This window comes from Nomascus leucogenys, chromosome 7b (genome assembly GCF_006542625.1).
Source record: "Nomascus leucogenys isolate Asia chromosome 7b, Asia_NLE_v1, whole genome shotgun sequence".
Classification (NCBI taxonomy): domain Eukaryota; kingdom Metazoa; phylum Chordata; class Mammalia; order Primates; family Hylobatidae; genus Nomascus; species Nomascus leucogenys.
Window position 1 is genome coordinate 79,487,273 of NC_044387.1, and position 18,586 is coordinate 79,505,858.

General features: G+C 40.2%; 1 protein-coding gene across 1 annotated transcript in view; it reads right to left on the bottom strand.

Annotated features, from left to right (window-relative positions):
- C7BH4orf45 (chromosome 7b C4orf45 homolog) overlaps positions 1-18,586 on the bottom strand; it is a 143,156-nt gene that overhangs the window by 15,971 nt on the left and 108,599 nt on the right. The window contains exon 4 of the mRNA XM_003257912.3: positions 3,411-3,600. Within this exon, the coding sequence (XP_003257960.1) occupies positions 3,411-3,600 (190 nt within the window). The remainder of the gene's footprint in view (positions 1-3,410; positions 3,601-18,586) is intronic.

Genomic DNA, 18,586 nt, shown 5'->3' on the forward strand with positions numbered 1-18,586 from the left:
CAAGGTCCTCAGACCAGCAACAACTAACTGCATTTCCTGGGAGCTTGACAGAAATGCAAAACCTCAAACCCCATTTCAGACCTACTGAATCATAATCTGCATCTTAACATGATCCCCAAGTGATTTCTATGACCTTTAAAATTTGAGAATACTGCTCTCAAACTCGAGTGGATGAGGAAAAGAATGTGTCAGTCACTGAGACTGAAGTCCATGTATTGGAATGAAGGGGGACAATGAGAATATTTGCCAGCAAAGAAATGAAATAGAAATGAATTACATTAAAAGTGTCTATCATATGCACGTAAATTGTACAATGCTTAGGTAGCTATTATATGAAGGAAAAAAAACTACCAGAAATCCAGAAGGGGAAAATAATGAATGGAATACAAGATAGAACTTAAGAGACATTTTGTGATTTAAAAAGAGAGATTAGGGCATTATAGAAGAAGCGGTTTAGAGACTTGCCCAGTGGATTTCCAGAAGTATTTTTAAGAGCATTTTTGGGTAAATGTATACAAGAATGATACATACTGTTAAATCTCATAAATTGTACTTTTTAGAAACATTGTAATTAAGCTGTCTAAACTTAAGTTTATACATGGAAAACCAAAATCAAAGCATGGATATAAAATATTCCCATTTTCAACCATCTATTTTGATGGGAAAGCTTGTGATACTGTCTATAGGTTTAAGCTTTTAAAATTTTCCCCAAGTCACCCAGTAACACAGACAAATTTCTACTTAAGAGACTTTCAGTGCATGGTTCTGATTCTTGTCGCGTAAGAATGGAAAATGTGTTGGCATCTCAAGTAAGAATAGTAATGATAGCCACTCATTGGCGGCTACGTGTGAGGCACTGCGTCGGAGGCTTTTCACATGTGGTATTCATTATTTGCTTTCGAGTATATAAGAACACTTGTTCCAATTTATTTTCCCTAAAGAGGATTCATGTAAAAGAGCGGGGGTTGAGTATTTATTGAAGCATCCACACAAATTCTGCAGAACAGTCCAAAAAATGGACTTGTGGGACAAGTATCTAAAGTATATCTGGAAATTTAGAAGAAAGCCTCATTGATAAAAAGATAAATTATTTTGAATGATTCAGTACTTTGTTTATGTCTGGAATGGAAGGAGTATGAGCAAGTGCTCAACTACTCTCAGGAATAATGGGTTAAACCGACCTCAGGTGCCTCTTGATGTAATGCACTGAGCATGAGGCAACATCACTTATCTGGGATTCCTGACAAAAACACGTAACCTGAACCCACTCATGAGGAAACATCAGACAAGCCCAAACTGAAAGATACAGAACTGGCCTGGATTCCTCAAAAATGTCCGTGTTATAAAAGACCAGAATGAGGAACTCCTCCAAACTGAAGGGGACTAACGAGATGTGCTAACTCAATGTAATACATGGTCCTAGATTGAATCCTGGATCAGAATATTACAAAGGTCGTCAGTTAATACTTATTGTTGTTGCTGTTGTTGTTATTTTTTAAGACAGTCAGGCTGTCTGTCACGCAGGCTGGAGTGCAGTGATGCAATCATAGCTCACTGCAGACTTGCAGGCCTGTGCTCGAGCAAGCCTCCGACCTCAGCCTCCTGAGTAGCTGGGATTACAGGCGCGCACCACCACCCCTGCCTAATTTTTTATGTTTTTTTGTAGAGACGGGGTCTCACTATGTTGCCCAGGCTGCTCTCAAACTTGGGCTCAAGTGATTCTTCCACCTCAGCCTCCCGAAGTGCTGGGATTATAGGTGTGAACCACCACCATCTGCTGTTCAGTAAAATTTGACTATGAACTTCAGATGAGTTAATAATACTCTATCAATGTTAAATTTCCTGAATCTTATAAATTGTACTGTCGTTATGTGAGACAGCATCCTTGTTCTTAGGAAATACACCCTGAAATGTTTAGGAGTAAAGGGTCTAGCCTGTAGACCATTTATTCCACAGGGTCTGTGCCTGTAGTCCTAGCTACTGAGGAGGCTGAGGTGGGAGGATTGTTTGAACCTAGGAGTTCAAGGCTGCGGTGCACTGTGGTTGTGCCCATGAATGCACTCCAGCCTGGGCAACATAGTGAGACCCCCATATCTTAAAAAAAAAAAAGACAAGAGAAGTTGGGGGGCATCATGTCTGCAACTTGCACTCAAATGGTGTAAGAGAGAGAGGAAGAAAGTGAACATAAAAGCAAATAAAATTAACAACAGATGGGGCTGGGGAAAGAGTATATCAAGTTCTTTGTGCTGTTGTTACAACTTGCTCTACAAATTCGAAATCAAAATAACTCTTTTAACAGATTTTTTAATGCAAAAAATATTTCAACTGGATTTGGTGAATGATAGAAGCGTTTGGGATAATTTAGTCCGTAATAGCTCTAATCCAACACAAAATTAGTTCAGTGACAGAAAGTAACTAATCCAAGCCCTCCTCCACACACTGCAATAAATCATTTCACTTGGACCCATCTCAAAATTCAGACTACATTAAAATGTTAGATGTCGAACTGTTCCCTTTTTCAATACGAAGTATTCCTAAGGTCAGGATCTACTGAGGAGGACAGCTAAGTCTCCTTGCATCACAGAGTGTCTCAGATAGACATGATGACTTGCTGATGAATCAGATCTCTGGCAACAGAGGGTGAGTAATATTCTAATGAATTGGCAAGATTCTCCAAAAGAGCAAGATGTCTTTCTGTGCGTAAGGAACAGGAGTTTCTGAATGGGCCTGAGCTATTCTATTCCTTTTTCTAGCATGGATATCTGCTGTCAAACTCTATTGAAAAACTGGACGCCTGCAAAGTTCACTGTGCTGTGGGATTAGACAGAAAGCTATTATTGGCGAATGGTTTGTACACAGACCTCAGGAAATCGTTGTTGAATATATACTTCCACATTCTTTAATTCTCCCCCGAACTCTATAAAATATTTAAAACAGATACCAAAATCCCCATTTTACTTATAAAAACCCATACAGGAAAATTATGCAACTTGCCCAAGATTCCATAAATAGTTTAGGGGAAAACCTAGAATTTGAATGGGTATGAGCTTACTCCGCTAACCCGTGTGAGGTTTTGAGGGGAGTTACAGATTTACCTCCATCTCACAAACGGTGCTTTCTCAGCTCTTGTAACTCACAGGGGTGGCCATTCTCCCGAGGTTAAACCTAATGATAAGAAATTCTGAGGACACAATCTCTTGTTTTCTTTAACTATAAAAGGGGCATAATGCCCACTTACCCACTGAATAAACATCACTGTGGCAATCCAGTATAAATTACACAATGCTTCAATAGGTTAAAAGAAGCCACGAAACTGATTATTGGTATTACTATGAGAAACCTCTCCCTAATTTATACGTTAAAGCAGCCAGACTTTTTCTATGATGATTTAGAAAAGTAAAAAATCATACCTTTTCCTTTTTTGGTAGCCTCGGCAGCTTAGATGGTTTGGAAGCTCTTGGCAATGATGACTTACTCTGCCTAACAAGAATAGCCCATTTGGAATTTCTCTGATCAGTGTCCTCGAAAGCACTCATATGCCAGGCAAAAGAAGCGCGACTCTGTTTTCCTTGCATATCCAGGACATGAGGTTTTGGTTGCCTGGAATAGGAACACATTGGTTCTCAAATGGAAAAGATCTAGAAACAAGACCACCAGTTTTCAGATAGTTGAGACTTGTCTGTTTTTCTAGTAATTTAAGGTGATTCTAGCCATGTGGCTTAGGAAAGCTGAAGACCTGACCCATCCTGGGAAGTTTCTGGACTCTCTCCACTCTACATCACTGGACTGCTAGAGATCCAAAGAACCACCCCCTTGATGGATACCTGTCTAGGAAGCTTGTTGATGAATGCACTACTGTCCATTCAGAGCCAAGCACGGAAGATGCTGTGAAGTTGAAGGTGATATGCTAACGCTGAGGCTTCATGAGACCCATGTGATCTCCTGAAGGACACAGCCTATCCATTTTGAGGTCTCATGGACATTCAGGAAAACACCAGCTTTTCTATTCCAAGCTCTGGCTTTGGACTGCATTTTAGAGGAAAGATCTGGGCTTCTTCCTCTTTCCCTGGTGAGATCCTTGGCTAAGTTCTAACAACCCTAAATTAGAACATTATCTCAGCCCTGCCTTTCCATTATAAAAGGCTGACTCTGGGGAACAGACAGAAACAGGATTGTAAGGGTAGGGATCTGCCAACTCATTTGGAAAGCTGTTGTTGCTTAGAGAGCCTCTTGGGACTTCTTATTCACCATCCTTCCACCTGGGCTGCAAGAGCCCCTTGGGGACTACAAAGTTCTCTTTCTAGAATCCGAGTCTGTGGGTTCCCAAGGTCTTTGGACCATGATTTGTGGGAGATTTGCATCGCCCTTCACTCACTCAAGAATTTACAGGCATTTTCTACATGGCTGGCACGGTGCAAGGCACCGTGGGGACCAGCAGTAGTAAGACAAAGCCCCTGTTGTCATAGAGCTTATATACCCGTGGGGGAGACAAAAAAATAAACAGATAACTGAAATATTTGGGAAGTACTAGGAAGAAAAATTAAGGCAGATGAGTAGAAAATCTTGGGCATGCTATTTTCATGAGGTTAGACAGGAGAGGATGAGGTAATGTTTGAGCAGAGATCTCAGTGAAGCAAGAGTGTGAGCAATTCTCCCAGCATACAGAGGTCAGGCAGTTCCTTCCTCCTCCTGACAATCACAGAATCCCTGTGGTGGGAGGGAAGTGACCATGGCTGTCTCCAGCAGACCCTCCCCTGACATCTCATCATCCTAGAATAAAGTCTGAGCTCCTCAGTGTAGCATGCAGGGGAGTTTGTTGTTTCTCTTTGGTTTTTGTCTGCTTTTGTCTTATGTATGTACGTATGTATGTATGTATGTATGTCTATATGTATGTATGTATGTAGAGATGGAGTCTCGCTCTGTCACCCAGGCTGGAGTGCGATGACACGATCTCTGCTCACTGCAGCCTCCACCTCCCAGGTTCAAGCAATTCTCCTGCCTCGGCCTCCCAAGTAGCTGAGATTACAGGTGAGCACCACCACGCCCAGTAAATTTTTGTATTTTTAGTAGAGATAGGGTTTCACCATGTCGACCAGGCTGGTCTTGAACTCCTGTCCTCAGGCCGTCCTCCCGCCTCAGCCTCCCAAAGTGCTGGGATTACAGGTGTGAGTCACCACCTGGCCTGTCTGCTTTCTTTTTAAAAATGGTCCTGCTGGGTGTGGTGGTTCATGCCTGTAGTCCCAGCACTTTGGGAAGCTCAGGCAGGCAGAACACGAGGTCAGGAGATCAAGACCATCCTGGCCAACATGGCAAAACCCAGTCTCTACTGAAAATACAATAAATTAGCCGGGTGTAATGGCACGTGCCTGTAGTCCCAGCTACTCAGGAGGCCGAGGCAGGAAAATCACTTGAACCCAAGAGGTAGAGGTTGCAGTGAGCCAAGATTGCGCCACTACACTCCAGCCTGGGTGACAAAAAAAGACTCCATCTAAAAAAAAAAAAAAATAGTTATAATACAAACAACTAGCCGGGCGTGGTGGTGCATGCCTGTAATCCTAGCTACTCGGGAGGCCATGGCAGGAGAATCACTTGAACCTGGGAGGTGGAGGTTGCAGTGAGCCAAGATCACATCACTGCACTCCAGCCTGGGTGACAGAGCAGGGGAAAAAAAAAAAAGGTCCAACTTCAGTTGATGCTTCTGGCCCACTCTCCTCAGCCTGTCTCTACTTTCAGACACACACAGTCCTTCCTTTTGCCTTCACCTTCCCCTCGATGAGCTCCAAAGAAGCTGCACTCTGAGACTAACAGCCCTTTGCTTCGATTTCCTCTGCTTGTGATTCCCTCTCCTCCTTCTTTCCTGGAAAACTGCAACTAAGTTGGGGCTTTAAACATTACCTTTTCCATGAAGACTTTTTGTTCCTGTCTTGAAGCAATTTTTCTCCTTTAATAGCACTATTTGACTTTTTTTTTTTTTTTTTTTTTTTTTTTTTGAGACACATTCTCTGTCTCCCATGCTGAAGTGCAATGGCGTGATGTCAGGTCACTGCAACCTCTGCCTCCCAGGTCCAAGCAATTTACCTGCCTCAGCCTCCCAAGTAGCTGGGATTACAGGCGCCCACCATGCCTGGCTAATTTTTGTATTTTTAGTAGAGACAGGGTTTCACCTTGTTATCCAGGCTAGTCTCAAACTCCTGACCTTAGGTGATCCACCCGCCTCGGCCTCCCAAAGTGCTGGGATTACAGGCGTAAACCATCATGCCCGGCCTGACTTCTTTTGTAGAAACTATTAGAATATTCTTGAATTCCTAGCTCAGCAGTCTCTCTTTCTACAAATTCAGTGCTCCTTAAAAGGCCCGGAGTGTATCTCATTTGTCATTGGCTCCCCAGTGCCATTACCCTGCCTGACACGTAATTGACACTCAACTAATCTTGGAGAATGGAGGAAGACGGAAGGACAGGGAAGACCAGAACCGAGTGACATGAAGGGTGCCTGCCTTCCCTCCCACTCCCTTCACCCCACCTGCTCTACAGCCTCTATCCCCTCCTGCCAGGCAGCTATGTAGGACAGGATCCCTGCGGTCCAGTTTTTCTGAGTTGTGTTATTTACAAGTACAGATTAATAGCTGGAAATAATTTCAAGAAAGCTTAAAAGGCAGGAGAGCTGATGGTGAGAATGTAAGCAACAGATAGTGCTTATAGTTTATATTAGCTTGATTAATGATGCATGGGAAAACTATTTCATGCAAAGGTCACCTTTTCTTTAACATGTTATACAAGTAACTATATAGAAGAGTTTAGAAAAGAAAAATCCTTGCCCGTCTTTAGTCTTCACTTAAGTGCTAAAATATTTTATTACCTTTTAAATTCAGTATCTCCTACGTCCCTGAAATTGGGATCACCAGAAGCAATAGAAAGTTAAAAATTAGATGTAGTTCGAAGATATTAAAGGTTTTACAAATATACTGGCCACATCAACTATGGGGATTTACCCACACTGTATTGAACTGGGCCCCAGATGGGACCCAAAGTCTAAAGAGACAAACCAAGGAGCAGAAGGTTTGGCTCCAGATGGGCCATGAGTGCCAGGCCCGCAAGATGGGTAGGTGTCAGGTGCACACACAAAATAGCAGCAAACACACGCATGCCCCACAATGAACACCATCACCAGACATTTTCAGTGCAACATTCTTACTATTTAATTATTACACTAAATAGGCCCCTTAGTCAGATACTTTTCTTTTTTGTTGTTTTTTGAAACAACCTGAAGCTTATAGAAAAGTTGGAAGCACAGTACAAAATCTTTTCTCAAACCAGTTAAAAGTACTGGTTGTTGACAGGATATCTATCATCCCCCAAGTTGTTGACAGGATACCTATCATCCCCAAGTACATCAGTGTGTAATTCCCACAAAAGAGGACATTCTACATAACCTCAACATAACCGTCAAAAGCAGAGAAATGGGAAAATTAACATTTTTATATTACTACCATCGAATGCTCAGACACCATTCAAGTTTGGCCAGGCATCCCAATAACAGCCATTTTGAAAAAGAATCCAGTTTAGAATCACGTGTTACATTAGTTTTTATGTCTCCTTCAATCTGGAACCGTTTCTCAGTCTTCCTGTGACTTTCACATAGCCTTGATGCTTTTGTAGAATCCAGGCCAGTTATTTTGTAGATGTCCCTCAATTTGGGTTTCTTATGTTTCCTCTTGGTTAGATTGGGGTTATGCATCTTTGGACAGGAATAACACAGAATGACCATAATTTTGAGTTGTCCCATTACTGATAATGTTCACTTAGGTCACTTGCTTAAAATGCTACCTACCAGAATTCTCCTTTATACCATCACATTTCTTGTTATTAGTACTTTTTGGAAAAGTACTTTGGAATTATGTAAAAATCTCATCCCATATGAAATGTATTTGTTTAAATCTATTTATTTCAGTATGGGCTCACAGTTTCCTGCTTTATCCAGTAAGTAATAATCCATCACTAACATTGTTCATTTTGATACTCAAGTTATCCCAGATTTGGCTAGTAGTAGCCCCTTCAATCTGGCTTCTGTGTCCTTTTGACATGTCCCTGTTATTCTTCATACACTTCCTTATGTTTTGGCACAAAAGATGTTCCAGGGTCATCTTTTCCCACCCCAGCCCTGGAATAATCCATTTTGTGAAGGAACTTGTTGGAGGTGGGGCCTGGTGGGAGGGGATTGGATTACTGGGGGGGGGGGGTTCTAATCATTTAGCACCATCCCCTGTTGTAGGAAGTCAGGGACCCCCGAATGGAGGGACCAGCTGGAGCTGCAGCAGAGGAAGATGAATTGTGAAGATTTCATGGACATTTATCAGTTCCTAAATAATACTTTTATAATTTCTTATGCCTGTCCTTACTTTAATCTCTTAATCCTATTATCTTCATAAACTGAGGGTGTACATCACCTCAGGACCACTGTGATAATTGTGTTAACTGTGTAAATTGATTGTAAAACATGTGTGTTTGAACAATATGAAATCAGTGCACCTTGAAAAAGAACAGAATAACAGCGATTTTTAGGGAAAAAGGGAAGACAACCATAAGGTCTGACTGCCTGTGGGGTCGGGCAAAAAGAGCCATATTTTTCTTCTTGTAGAGAGCCTATAAATGGACATGCAGTTGGAGAGATATCACTAAATTCTTTTCCTAGCAAGGAATATTAATATTAATACCCTGGGAAAGGAATGCATTCCTGGGGGGAGATCTATAAACGACCACTCTAGAAGTGTCTGTCTTATGTGGTTGACATAAGGACTGAGATACGCCCTGGTCTCCTGCAGTACCCTCAGGCTTACTAGGATGGGGAAAAAACTCCGCCCTGGTAAATTTGTGGTCAAACCGGTTCTCTGCTCTTGAACCCTGTTTTCTATTGTTTAAGATGTTTATCAAGACAATACATGCACTGCTGAACATAGACCCTTATCAGTAGTTCTGCTTTTGCCCTTTGCCTTGTGATCTTTGTTGGACCCTCATCAGTAGTTCTGCTTTTGCCCTTTGTCCTGTTCCCTCAGAAGCATGTGATCTTTGTTCTGCTTTTTGCCCTTTGAAGCACGTGATCTTTGTACCTACTCTGTTATTACACCCCCTCCCCTTTTGAAACCCTTAATAAAAAACTTGCTGGTTTGAGGCTCAGGTGGGCATCATGGTCCTACCGATATGTGATGTCACCCCTGGTGACCCAGCCGTAAAATTATTCTCTTTATTACTCTTTCTCTTTATTTCTTAGCCGGCTGACACTTATGGAAAATAGAAAGAACCTACATTTAAATATTGGGGGCGGGTTCCCCCAATAATCCCTGTAGTGCTGTCTCATGACAGAGTTCTCACAAGATCTGGTTGTTTGAAAGTGTGTAGGCTGAGCGCAGTGGCTCAAGCCTGTAATCCCAGCACTTTGGGAGGCCAAGACAGGGAGATCACCAGAGGTCCGGAGTGCAAGACCAGCCTGTCCAATATGGTGAAACCCCGTCTCTGCTAAAAATACAAAAATAATTAGCCAGGCATGGTGGCACGCATTTGTAATTCCAGTTACTTGGAAGGCTGAGGCACAAGAATTGCTCGAACCCGGGAGGCGGAGGTTGCAGTGAGCTGAGATCACACCACTGCACTCCAGCCTGGGTGACAGAGTGAGACTCCATCTCAGAATTTAAAAAAAAAGGAAAAAGAAAAAGAAAAAAAGAAAGTGTGTAGCACCTCCCACTTCGCTCTTTCTCTCTCCTATTGGCTATAGGAAGATGCGCCTGCTTCTGCTTTCCCTTCATCTTCTGCCATGATTGTAAGTTTTCTGAGCCCTCCCCAGTAGCAGAAGCCTATACAGCCTGCAGAACTGTAAGCCAATTAAACCTCATTTCTTTATAAATTACCCAGTCTCAGATATATCTTTATAACAGTGCAAGAAAAGATTAATACAGAACTCTAGTTCCTTTTCATGGAGAATGGTATTTAAAAACCCAAGATCTCGGTGTTAAACATCCTTATTGCTATAGGGGTGACACTGTTCCTGAGCTATAGTTTTCCCCCTTGCCATATTTGTAAATTTCTTCTACTACAGTGATATACCTGGCTCCCATTCCTTCTACATATTTTTTTTTTTTTTTTTTGAGACAGAGTCTTGCTCTGTCACCCAGGCTGGAGTGCAGTGGTGCGATCTTGGCTCACCGCAAGTTCCACCTCCTGGATTCATGCCAATCTCCTGCCTCAGCCTCCCAAGTAGCTGGGACTACAGGTGCCCACCACCACACCCAGCTAATTTTTTTGTATTTTTAGTAGAGATGGGGTTTCACTGTGTTAGCCAGGATGGTCTCAATCTCCTGATCCCGTGATCTGCCCACCTTGGCCTCCCAAAGTGCTGGGATTACAGGCGTGAGCCACTGCGCCCGGCCTTACATATTTACTTTTTTGATCTGCCTCCTTGTCTATAACCAATCTCCCAATGCTACTGCCACCCCCCTCTGCCTTGTGTATGCCCTCCTCACACCACTTGGAACCGAACATCCCAGCCCAGGATGCTCTCCCCAGCAGAACCCTTCTCACTCTGCTCTGGACCACCACAGTGCCCCAACTCCCCACTCTGGGGCAGACAATCCCTTTGCCAGGCTGCACCTAGTGGTTCTAAGACTGTATTGTGGAGGAAGGGAAGAGAAACATGGTCAGATATCTCTGAGACATCCCCAAATGTCTAGAAGAAGATACTGTATACATCCGCTGATTAAATAAATTGATTTTATATCATTAGATCCAGATTGTTAGATCATATCATGCAATCATGTTTTAGGTCACTTTTAAATTGAGATATAATTCATATACAATTGAATCCATTTAAGTGAACAATTCAGTAGGGTTTTATTATATTCAAAAGATTATGCAATCACCACCACTTAATAATTTCAGACATTTTCACCAACCCCAAAAAGATACTTTATATTCATTAACACTCAGTCCCCATTCTCCCCTTCCTCCAGCCCCTAGCGATTTCTATCTCTATGCATTTGCCTATTGGGAACATTTTATATAAATGGAATCATACAAAATGTGGCCTTTTGTCTTCTTTCAGTTAGAATAATGATTTCAAGAATTGTCCATGTTGTAGAATGTACTTCATTCCTTTTTATGGCCAAATATTATTTCATGATATGGATATATAATAGTTTATACATAGTCATCACTTGGTGGATATTCAGTCATCCCGGTACCATTGTCAAAAAGACTATTTTAACATATTGAATTGTCTCAGCATCCTTGTTAAAGTTAGTTGACCATAAATATAAGGGTTTATTTCTGGACTCTAAAATTTATTCCTTTGATCTATATATCTATCTTTATACCAGTACCATACTGTCTTGATTACTGTAGCTTTATAGTAAGTTTTGAAACGGAAAAGTGTGAGTTCTCCAACTTTGTTCTAAGATTGTTTTGACTGTTCTGGATCCCTTATATTTCCATTTGAATTTTAGGATACTTTTGTCAATTTCTACAAAGAAGCCAGTTGAGATTTTGATAGGGACTGCATTGAATCTGTAGATCTATTTAGAGAAGAATATATTAAGTCTTCTAGTTAATGAATATGTATTTCTATTTATTTGGGTCTTTACTTTCTTTCAATGATGTTTTGCTTTCAGTGTGCACATTTTGTGCTTGTTAAATTTACTTCTAAATATCTTATTCTTTTGATATTATAAATGAAATTGTTTTAATTTCATTTTAGACTATTCATTGCTAATGTAAAAAATACAATTGATTTTTGTATCTTGATCTTATACTGTGACCTACTGAACTTATTAGTTCTAATGGATTTTATGTAGATTCCTTAGGATTTTTTATATATAAGATCATGTTATCAGCAACTAGAGATAGTATTACTTCTTCTTCTCCAATATGACACCTTTTATTTTGTTTTCTATCTAAGTGCCCTGGCTAGAATACCTATCACGAGGATGAACAAACATAGTGAGAACTGACATGCTTGTCTTGTCTTTGATCATAGAATAAACACATGCAGTTTTTTACCATAAATATTATATTCTCTGTGGTTTTTTTATAGATGCACTTTATCAATGTTATAGGCTTGTTTTCTCCCCAAGTTTATATGTTGAGATCCTAACCCCCAAGGTGATCCTATTTGCTGATAGGACCTATAAGGAGATAATAAAGGTTAGGTGAGGTCATAAGGGTGAGGCCTTTATCCAATAGTACTGGTGTCCTTATAAAAAGAGAAGGAGACACTAGAGAGCTATCTCTCTGCATATGCACATAGAAAAACCATGTAAGGACACAGAAAATAGCCACCTCCAAGCCAAGAAGAGTGGCCTTACCAGGAACCAACCCTAACAGTACCTTGATCTTGAATTTCTAGCTCCAGAACTGTGAGAAAATTAATCTCTGTTGTTGAGCCACCCAGTCTGTGGTATTTTGTTACAGCAGTGCAAGCAAACTAATACAGTCAGGTTGAGAACATCCCCTTCTATTCCTAGTTTGTTGAGTGTTTTTCATCATGAAAAAGGGTTAGAGTTTTTGTCAAATGCTTTTTCTGCATTTATTGCAATGATCATACGGATGGTTTTTGTTTGTTTTTTGAGACAAAGTTTTGCTCTTGTTGCACAGGCTGGAGTGCAATGGCGCCATCTCTGCTTACTGCAACCTCTGCCTCCTGGGTTCAAGTGATTCTCCTGCCTCAGCCTCCCAAGTAGCTGGGATTACAGGTGCCCACCACCATGCCTGGCTAATTTTTTTGTATTTTTAGTAGAGACACGGTTTCACCATGTTGGTTAGACTGGTCTCAAACTCCTGACCTCAGGTGATCAAACTGCCTTGGCCTCCCGAAGCACTGGGATTACAGGAGTCAGCCACTGCACCTGGCCTGTTTGTTTTTTCAAAAAAGGTCTTACTATATTGCCCAGGTTATACTTGAACTTTTGGTCCCAAGGGATCCTCTCACCTCAGTTTCCCAAGTCGCTGAGACTCCAGGCATGTACCACCATGCCTGGCTTGACCATGTGGTTTTAATCCTTCATTCTGTTGACATAGTATATTACACTGATTGATTTTCATACATTAAATCAACCATGCAGGTCCTGGGATAGATTCCACTTGGTCATGATGTATAATCCTTTTTATGTTGCTAGATTTGGTTCACTAGTAGTTTGTTGAACATATTTTGTATCTATATTCATAGCAGATATTAGTCTGCAGTTTTCTTGTTATATCTTTGTCTGCTTTGATAACAGAGTAATAAATGAATTGGAAGTGTTTCCTCCTTGTTTATTTTTCTGGAAACAGTTTGTGAAGAATTTCTGTTAATTATTCTGTAAATGTTTGCTAGAATTTACCAGTGAAGTTATTTAGGCTTCAGCTTTTCTTTGTGGGAAGTTTGTTGATTAATGATTTAATTTTTTAACTTGTTATAGGTCTATTCAAATTTTCTATTTCTTCTTGAATCCATTTTGGTAGTTTGTATCTTTCTAGGGATTTATCAATTTTATTGAATTGATCTAATTTGTTGAATATAATTGTTTGCAGTACTCCCTTATAATAATTCGTATTTCTATAAGATCAGTAGTGATGTCCTTATTTTATTCCTGATTTTAGTAATTTAAATGTTTTCTCATATTTCTTAGTGATATCTTAGTTCAGCAGTCTCCAAACTTTTTGGCACCAGGGACCAGTTTCATGGAAGACAATTTTTCCATGGATGAAGATGGGGTTGAATGGGATGGTTTCAGGATGAAACTGTCACCTCAGATCCTCAGGCATTACTTAGATTCATAAGAAGCACACAACCTAGATCCCTCACATGTGCAGTTCACAATAGGGTTCACAGTCTTATGAAAATCTAATGCTGCCACTGATCTGACAGGAGGCAGAGCTCAGGCAGTAATGCTCTCTGGCCTGCTGCTCACCTCCTCCTGTGTAGCTCAGTTCCTAACGGGTACAGGTCCACAGCCTAGAGGATGGGGATACTTGTCTTAGTTCATCTGGACTGCAGTAACAAAATACTATACACTGAGTGGCTTGTAAATAACAGAAATTTGGAGGATGGGAAGTTCAGGATCAAGGCACCAGCAGATTTAATGTCTAGTAAAGACTTGCTTCCACCGAGACAGCCATTTTCTTCCTGTGTCCTCACAGGGTGGAAGGGTCTCTCTCAAGCCTCTTTTATAAAGGCATTAATTCCACCTTCATGATCTAGTCACCTTCCAAAGGCCCCACCTTCTAATGCCATCACCTTGTGGTTGAAGACTTTAACATATGAATATTGAGGGGACGTAAACATTCAGACTGTAGCAGTCAGTCTCACTAATGTTTTGTCAATTATATCATTTAAGAATCAACTTTTAGGCAGGGGTTGCAATCCTAATCTCTGATAAAATAGACTTTAAACCAAACAGATAATAGACTTTAAACCAAAGATCGAAAGAGACAAAGAAAGCCATTACATAATGGTAAAGGGATCAATTCAACAAGAAGAGCTAACTATCCTAAATATATATGCACCCAACACAGGAGCACCCAGATTCATAAAGCAAGTCCTGAGTGACCTACAAAGGGACTTAAACTCCCACACAATAATAATGGGAGATTTTAACACCCCACTGTCAACATTAGACAGATCAACGAGACAGAAAGTTAAAAAGGATACCCAGGAATTGAACTCAGCTCTGCACCAAGCAGACCTAATAGACATCTACAGGACTCTCCACCCCAAATCAACAGAATATACATTTTTTTCAGCACCACACCACACCTATTCCAAAATTGACCACATAGTTGGAAGTAAAGCTCTCCTCAACAAATGTAAAAGAACAGAAATTATAACAAACTGTCTCTCAGACCACAGTGCAATCAAACTAGAACTCAGGATTAAGAAACTCACTTAAAACCGCTCAACTACATGGAAACTGAACAACCTGCTCCTGAATGACTACTGGGTACATAACAAAATGAAGGCAGAAATAAAGATGTTCTTTGAAACCAATGAGAACAAAGACACAACATACCAGAATCTCTGGGACACATTCAAAGCAGTGTGTAGAGGGAAATTTATAGCACTAAATGCCCACAAGAGAAAGCAGGAAAGATCCAAAATTGACACCCTAACATCACAATTAAAAGAACTAGAAAAGCAAGAGCAAACACATTCAAAAGCTAGCAGAAGGCAAGAAATAACTAAAATCAGAGCAGAACTGAAGGAAATAGAGACACAAAAAAACCCTTTAAAAAATTAATGAACCCAGGAGCCAGTTTTTTGAAAAGATCAACAAAATTGATAGACCGCTAGCAAGACTAATAAAGAGGAAAAGAGAGAAGAATCAAATAGACGCAATAAAAAATGATAAAGGGGATATCACCACTGATCCCACAGAAATACAATCTACCATCAGAGAATACTACAAACACCTCTACGCAAATAAACTAGAAAATCTAGAAGAAATGGATAAATTCCTCAACAAATACACCCTCCCAAGACTAAACCAGGAAGAAGTTGAATCTCTGAATAGACCAATAACAGGCTCTGAAATTGTGGCAATAATCAATAGCTTACCAACCAAAAAGAGTCCAGGACCTGATGGATTCACAGCCGAATTCTACCAGAGGTACAAGGAGGAACTGGTACCATTCATTCTGAAACTATTCCAATCGATAGAAAAAGAGGGAATCCTCCTTAACACATTTTATGAGGCCAGCATCATCCTGATACCAAAGCCTGGCAGAGACACAACCAAAAAAGAGAATTTCAGACCAATATCCTTGATGAACATTGATGCAAAAATCCTCAATAAAATACTGGCAAACCAAATCCAGCAGCACATCAAAAAGCTTATCCACCATGATCAAGTGGGCTTCATCCCTGGGATGCAATGCTGGTTCAACATACGCAAATCAATAAATGTAATCCAGCATATAAACAGAACCAAAGGCAAAAACCACATGATTATCTCAATAGATGCAGAAAAGGCCTTTGACAAAATTCAACAACCCTTCATGCTAAAAACTCAATAAATTAGGTATTGGTGGGACGTATCTCAAAATAATAAGAGCTATCTATGACAAACCCACAGCCAATATCATACTGAATGGGCAAAAACTGGAAGCATTCCCTTTGAAAACTGGCACAAGACAGGGATGCCCTCTCTCACCACTCCTATTCAACATAGTGCTGGAAGTTCTGGCCAGGGCAATCAGGCAGGAGAAGGAAATAAAGGGTATTCAATTAGGAAAAGAGGAAGTCAAATTGTCCCTGTTTGCAGATGATATGATTGTATATCTAGAAAACCCCATTGTCTCAGCCCAAAATATCCTTAAGCTGATTAGCAACTTCAGCAAAGTCTCAGAATACAAAATCAATGTACAAAAATCACAAGCATTCTTGTACACCAATCACAGACAAACAGAGAGCCAAATCATGAGTGAACTCCCATTCACAATTGCTTCAAAGAGAATAAAATACCTAGGAATCCAACTTACAAGGGATGTGAAGGACCTCTTCAAGGAGAACTACAAACCACTGCTCAATGAAATAAAAGAGGATACAAACAAATGGAAGAACATTCCATGCTCATGGGTTGGAAGAATCAATATTGTGAAAATGGCCATACTGCCCAAGGTAATTTATAGATGCAATGCCATCTCCATCAAGCTACCAATGACTTTCTTCAGAGAATTGGAAAAAACTACTTTAAAGTGCATATGGAACCAAAAAAGAGCCCGCATCACCAAGTCAATCCTAAGCCAAAAGAACAAAGCTGGAGGCATCACGCTACCTGACTTCAAACTATACTGCAAGGCTACAGTAACCAAAACAGCATGGTACTGGTACCACAACAGAGACATAGATCAATGGAACACAACAGGGCCCTCAGAAATAATGCTGCATATCTACAACTATCTGATCTTCGACAAACCTAACAAAAATAAGCAATGGGAAATGGATTCCCTGTTTAATAAATGGTGCTGGGAAAACTGGCTAGCCATATGTAGAAAGCTGAAACTGGATCCCTTCCTTACACCTTATACAAAAATTAATTCAAGATGGACTAAAGACTTACATGTTAGACCTAAAACCATAAAAACCCTAGAAGAAAACCTAGGCAATACCATTCAAGACATAGGCATGGACGAGGACTTCATGTCTAAAACACCAAAAGCAATGGCAACAAAAGCCAAAATTGACAAATGGGATCTAATTAAACTAAAGAGCTTCTGCACAGCAAAAGAAACTACCATCAGAGTGAACAGGCAGCCTACAAATTGGGAGAAAATTTTTGCAACCTACTCATCTGACAAAGGGCTAATATCCAGAATCTACAATGAACTCAAACAAATTTACAAGAAAAAAACAACCCCATCAACAAGTGGGCCAAGGATATGAACAGACACTTCTCAAAAGAAGACATTTATGCAGCCAAAAAACACATGAAAAAATGCTCGTCATCACTGGCCATCAGAGAAATGCAAATCAAAACCACAATGGGATACCATCTCACACCAGTTAGAATGGCCATCATTAAAAAGTCGGGAAACAACAGGTGTTGGAGAGGATGTGGAGAAATAGGAACACTTTTACACTGTTGGTGGGACTGTAAACTAGTTCAACCATTGTGGAAGTCAGTGTGGCAATTCCTCAGGGATCTAGAACTAGAAATACCATTTGACCCAGCCATCCCATTACTGGGTATATACCCAAAGGACTATAAACCATGCTGCTATAAAGACACATGCACACGTATGTTTATTGCAGCACTATTCACAATAGCAAAGACTTGGAACCAACCCAAATGTCCAACAACGATAGACTGCATTAAGAAAATGTGGTACATATTCACCATGGAATACTATGCAGCCATAAAAAATGATGAGTTCATGTTCTTTGTAGGGACATGGATGAAACTGGAAACCATCATTCTCAGTAAACTATTGCAAGGACAAAAAACCAAACACCGCCTGTTCTCACTCATAGGTGGGAATTGAACAATGAGAACACATGGACACAGGAAGGGGAACATCACACTCCGGGGACTGTTGTGGGGTGGGGGGAGCGGGGAGGGACAGCATTAGGAGATATACCTAATGCTAAATGACGAGTTAATGGGTGCAGCACACCAACATGGCACATGGATACATATGTAACAAACCTGCACATTGTGCACATGTACCCTAAAACTTAAAGTATAATAATAATAATAAAAATAATTTAATTACCTAGAATAAATATGAACCATATATTATAAATAAGAATTCACAAATATACTAATATCCTTGATCACAGTATTCTTCATGGTGACTCTATGATAGCTATAATTCCTGTCTGTCAATATGGAATTCTGTTAAATTTAATAATAACTTGCAACATGTCATAGCAAAATGTCCTACATTAATATAAACTTGACCTTTACATAATGTAAAAAAAAAAAAAAAAAGATCTGACAAATTTTTTTTCATTGGGCCTAGTTAAAAGATAAAGTGATACATTACATCCCAAATTTTCCTAATCAAATTTCCTTATGTTTCTTATCTTATACTAGTATCTTTTTTATAGTATTGATCCATTATAGTA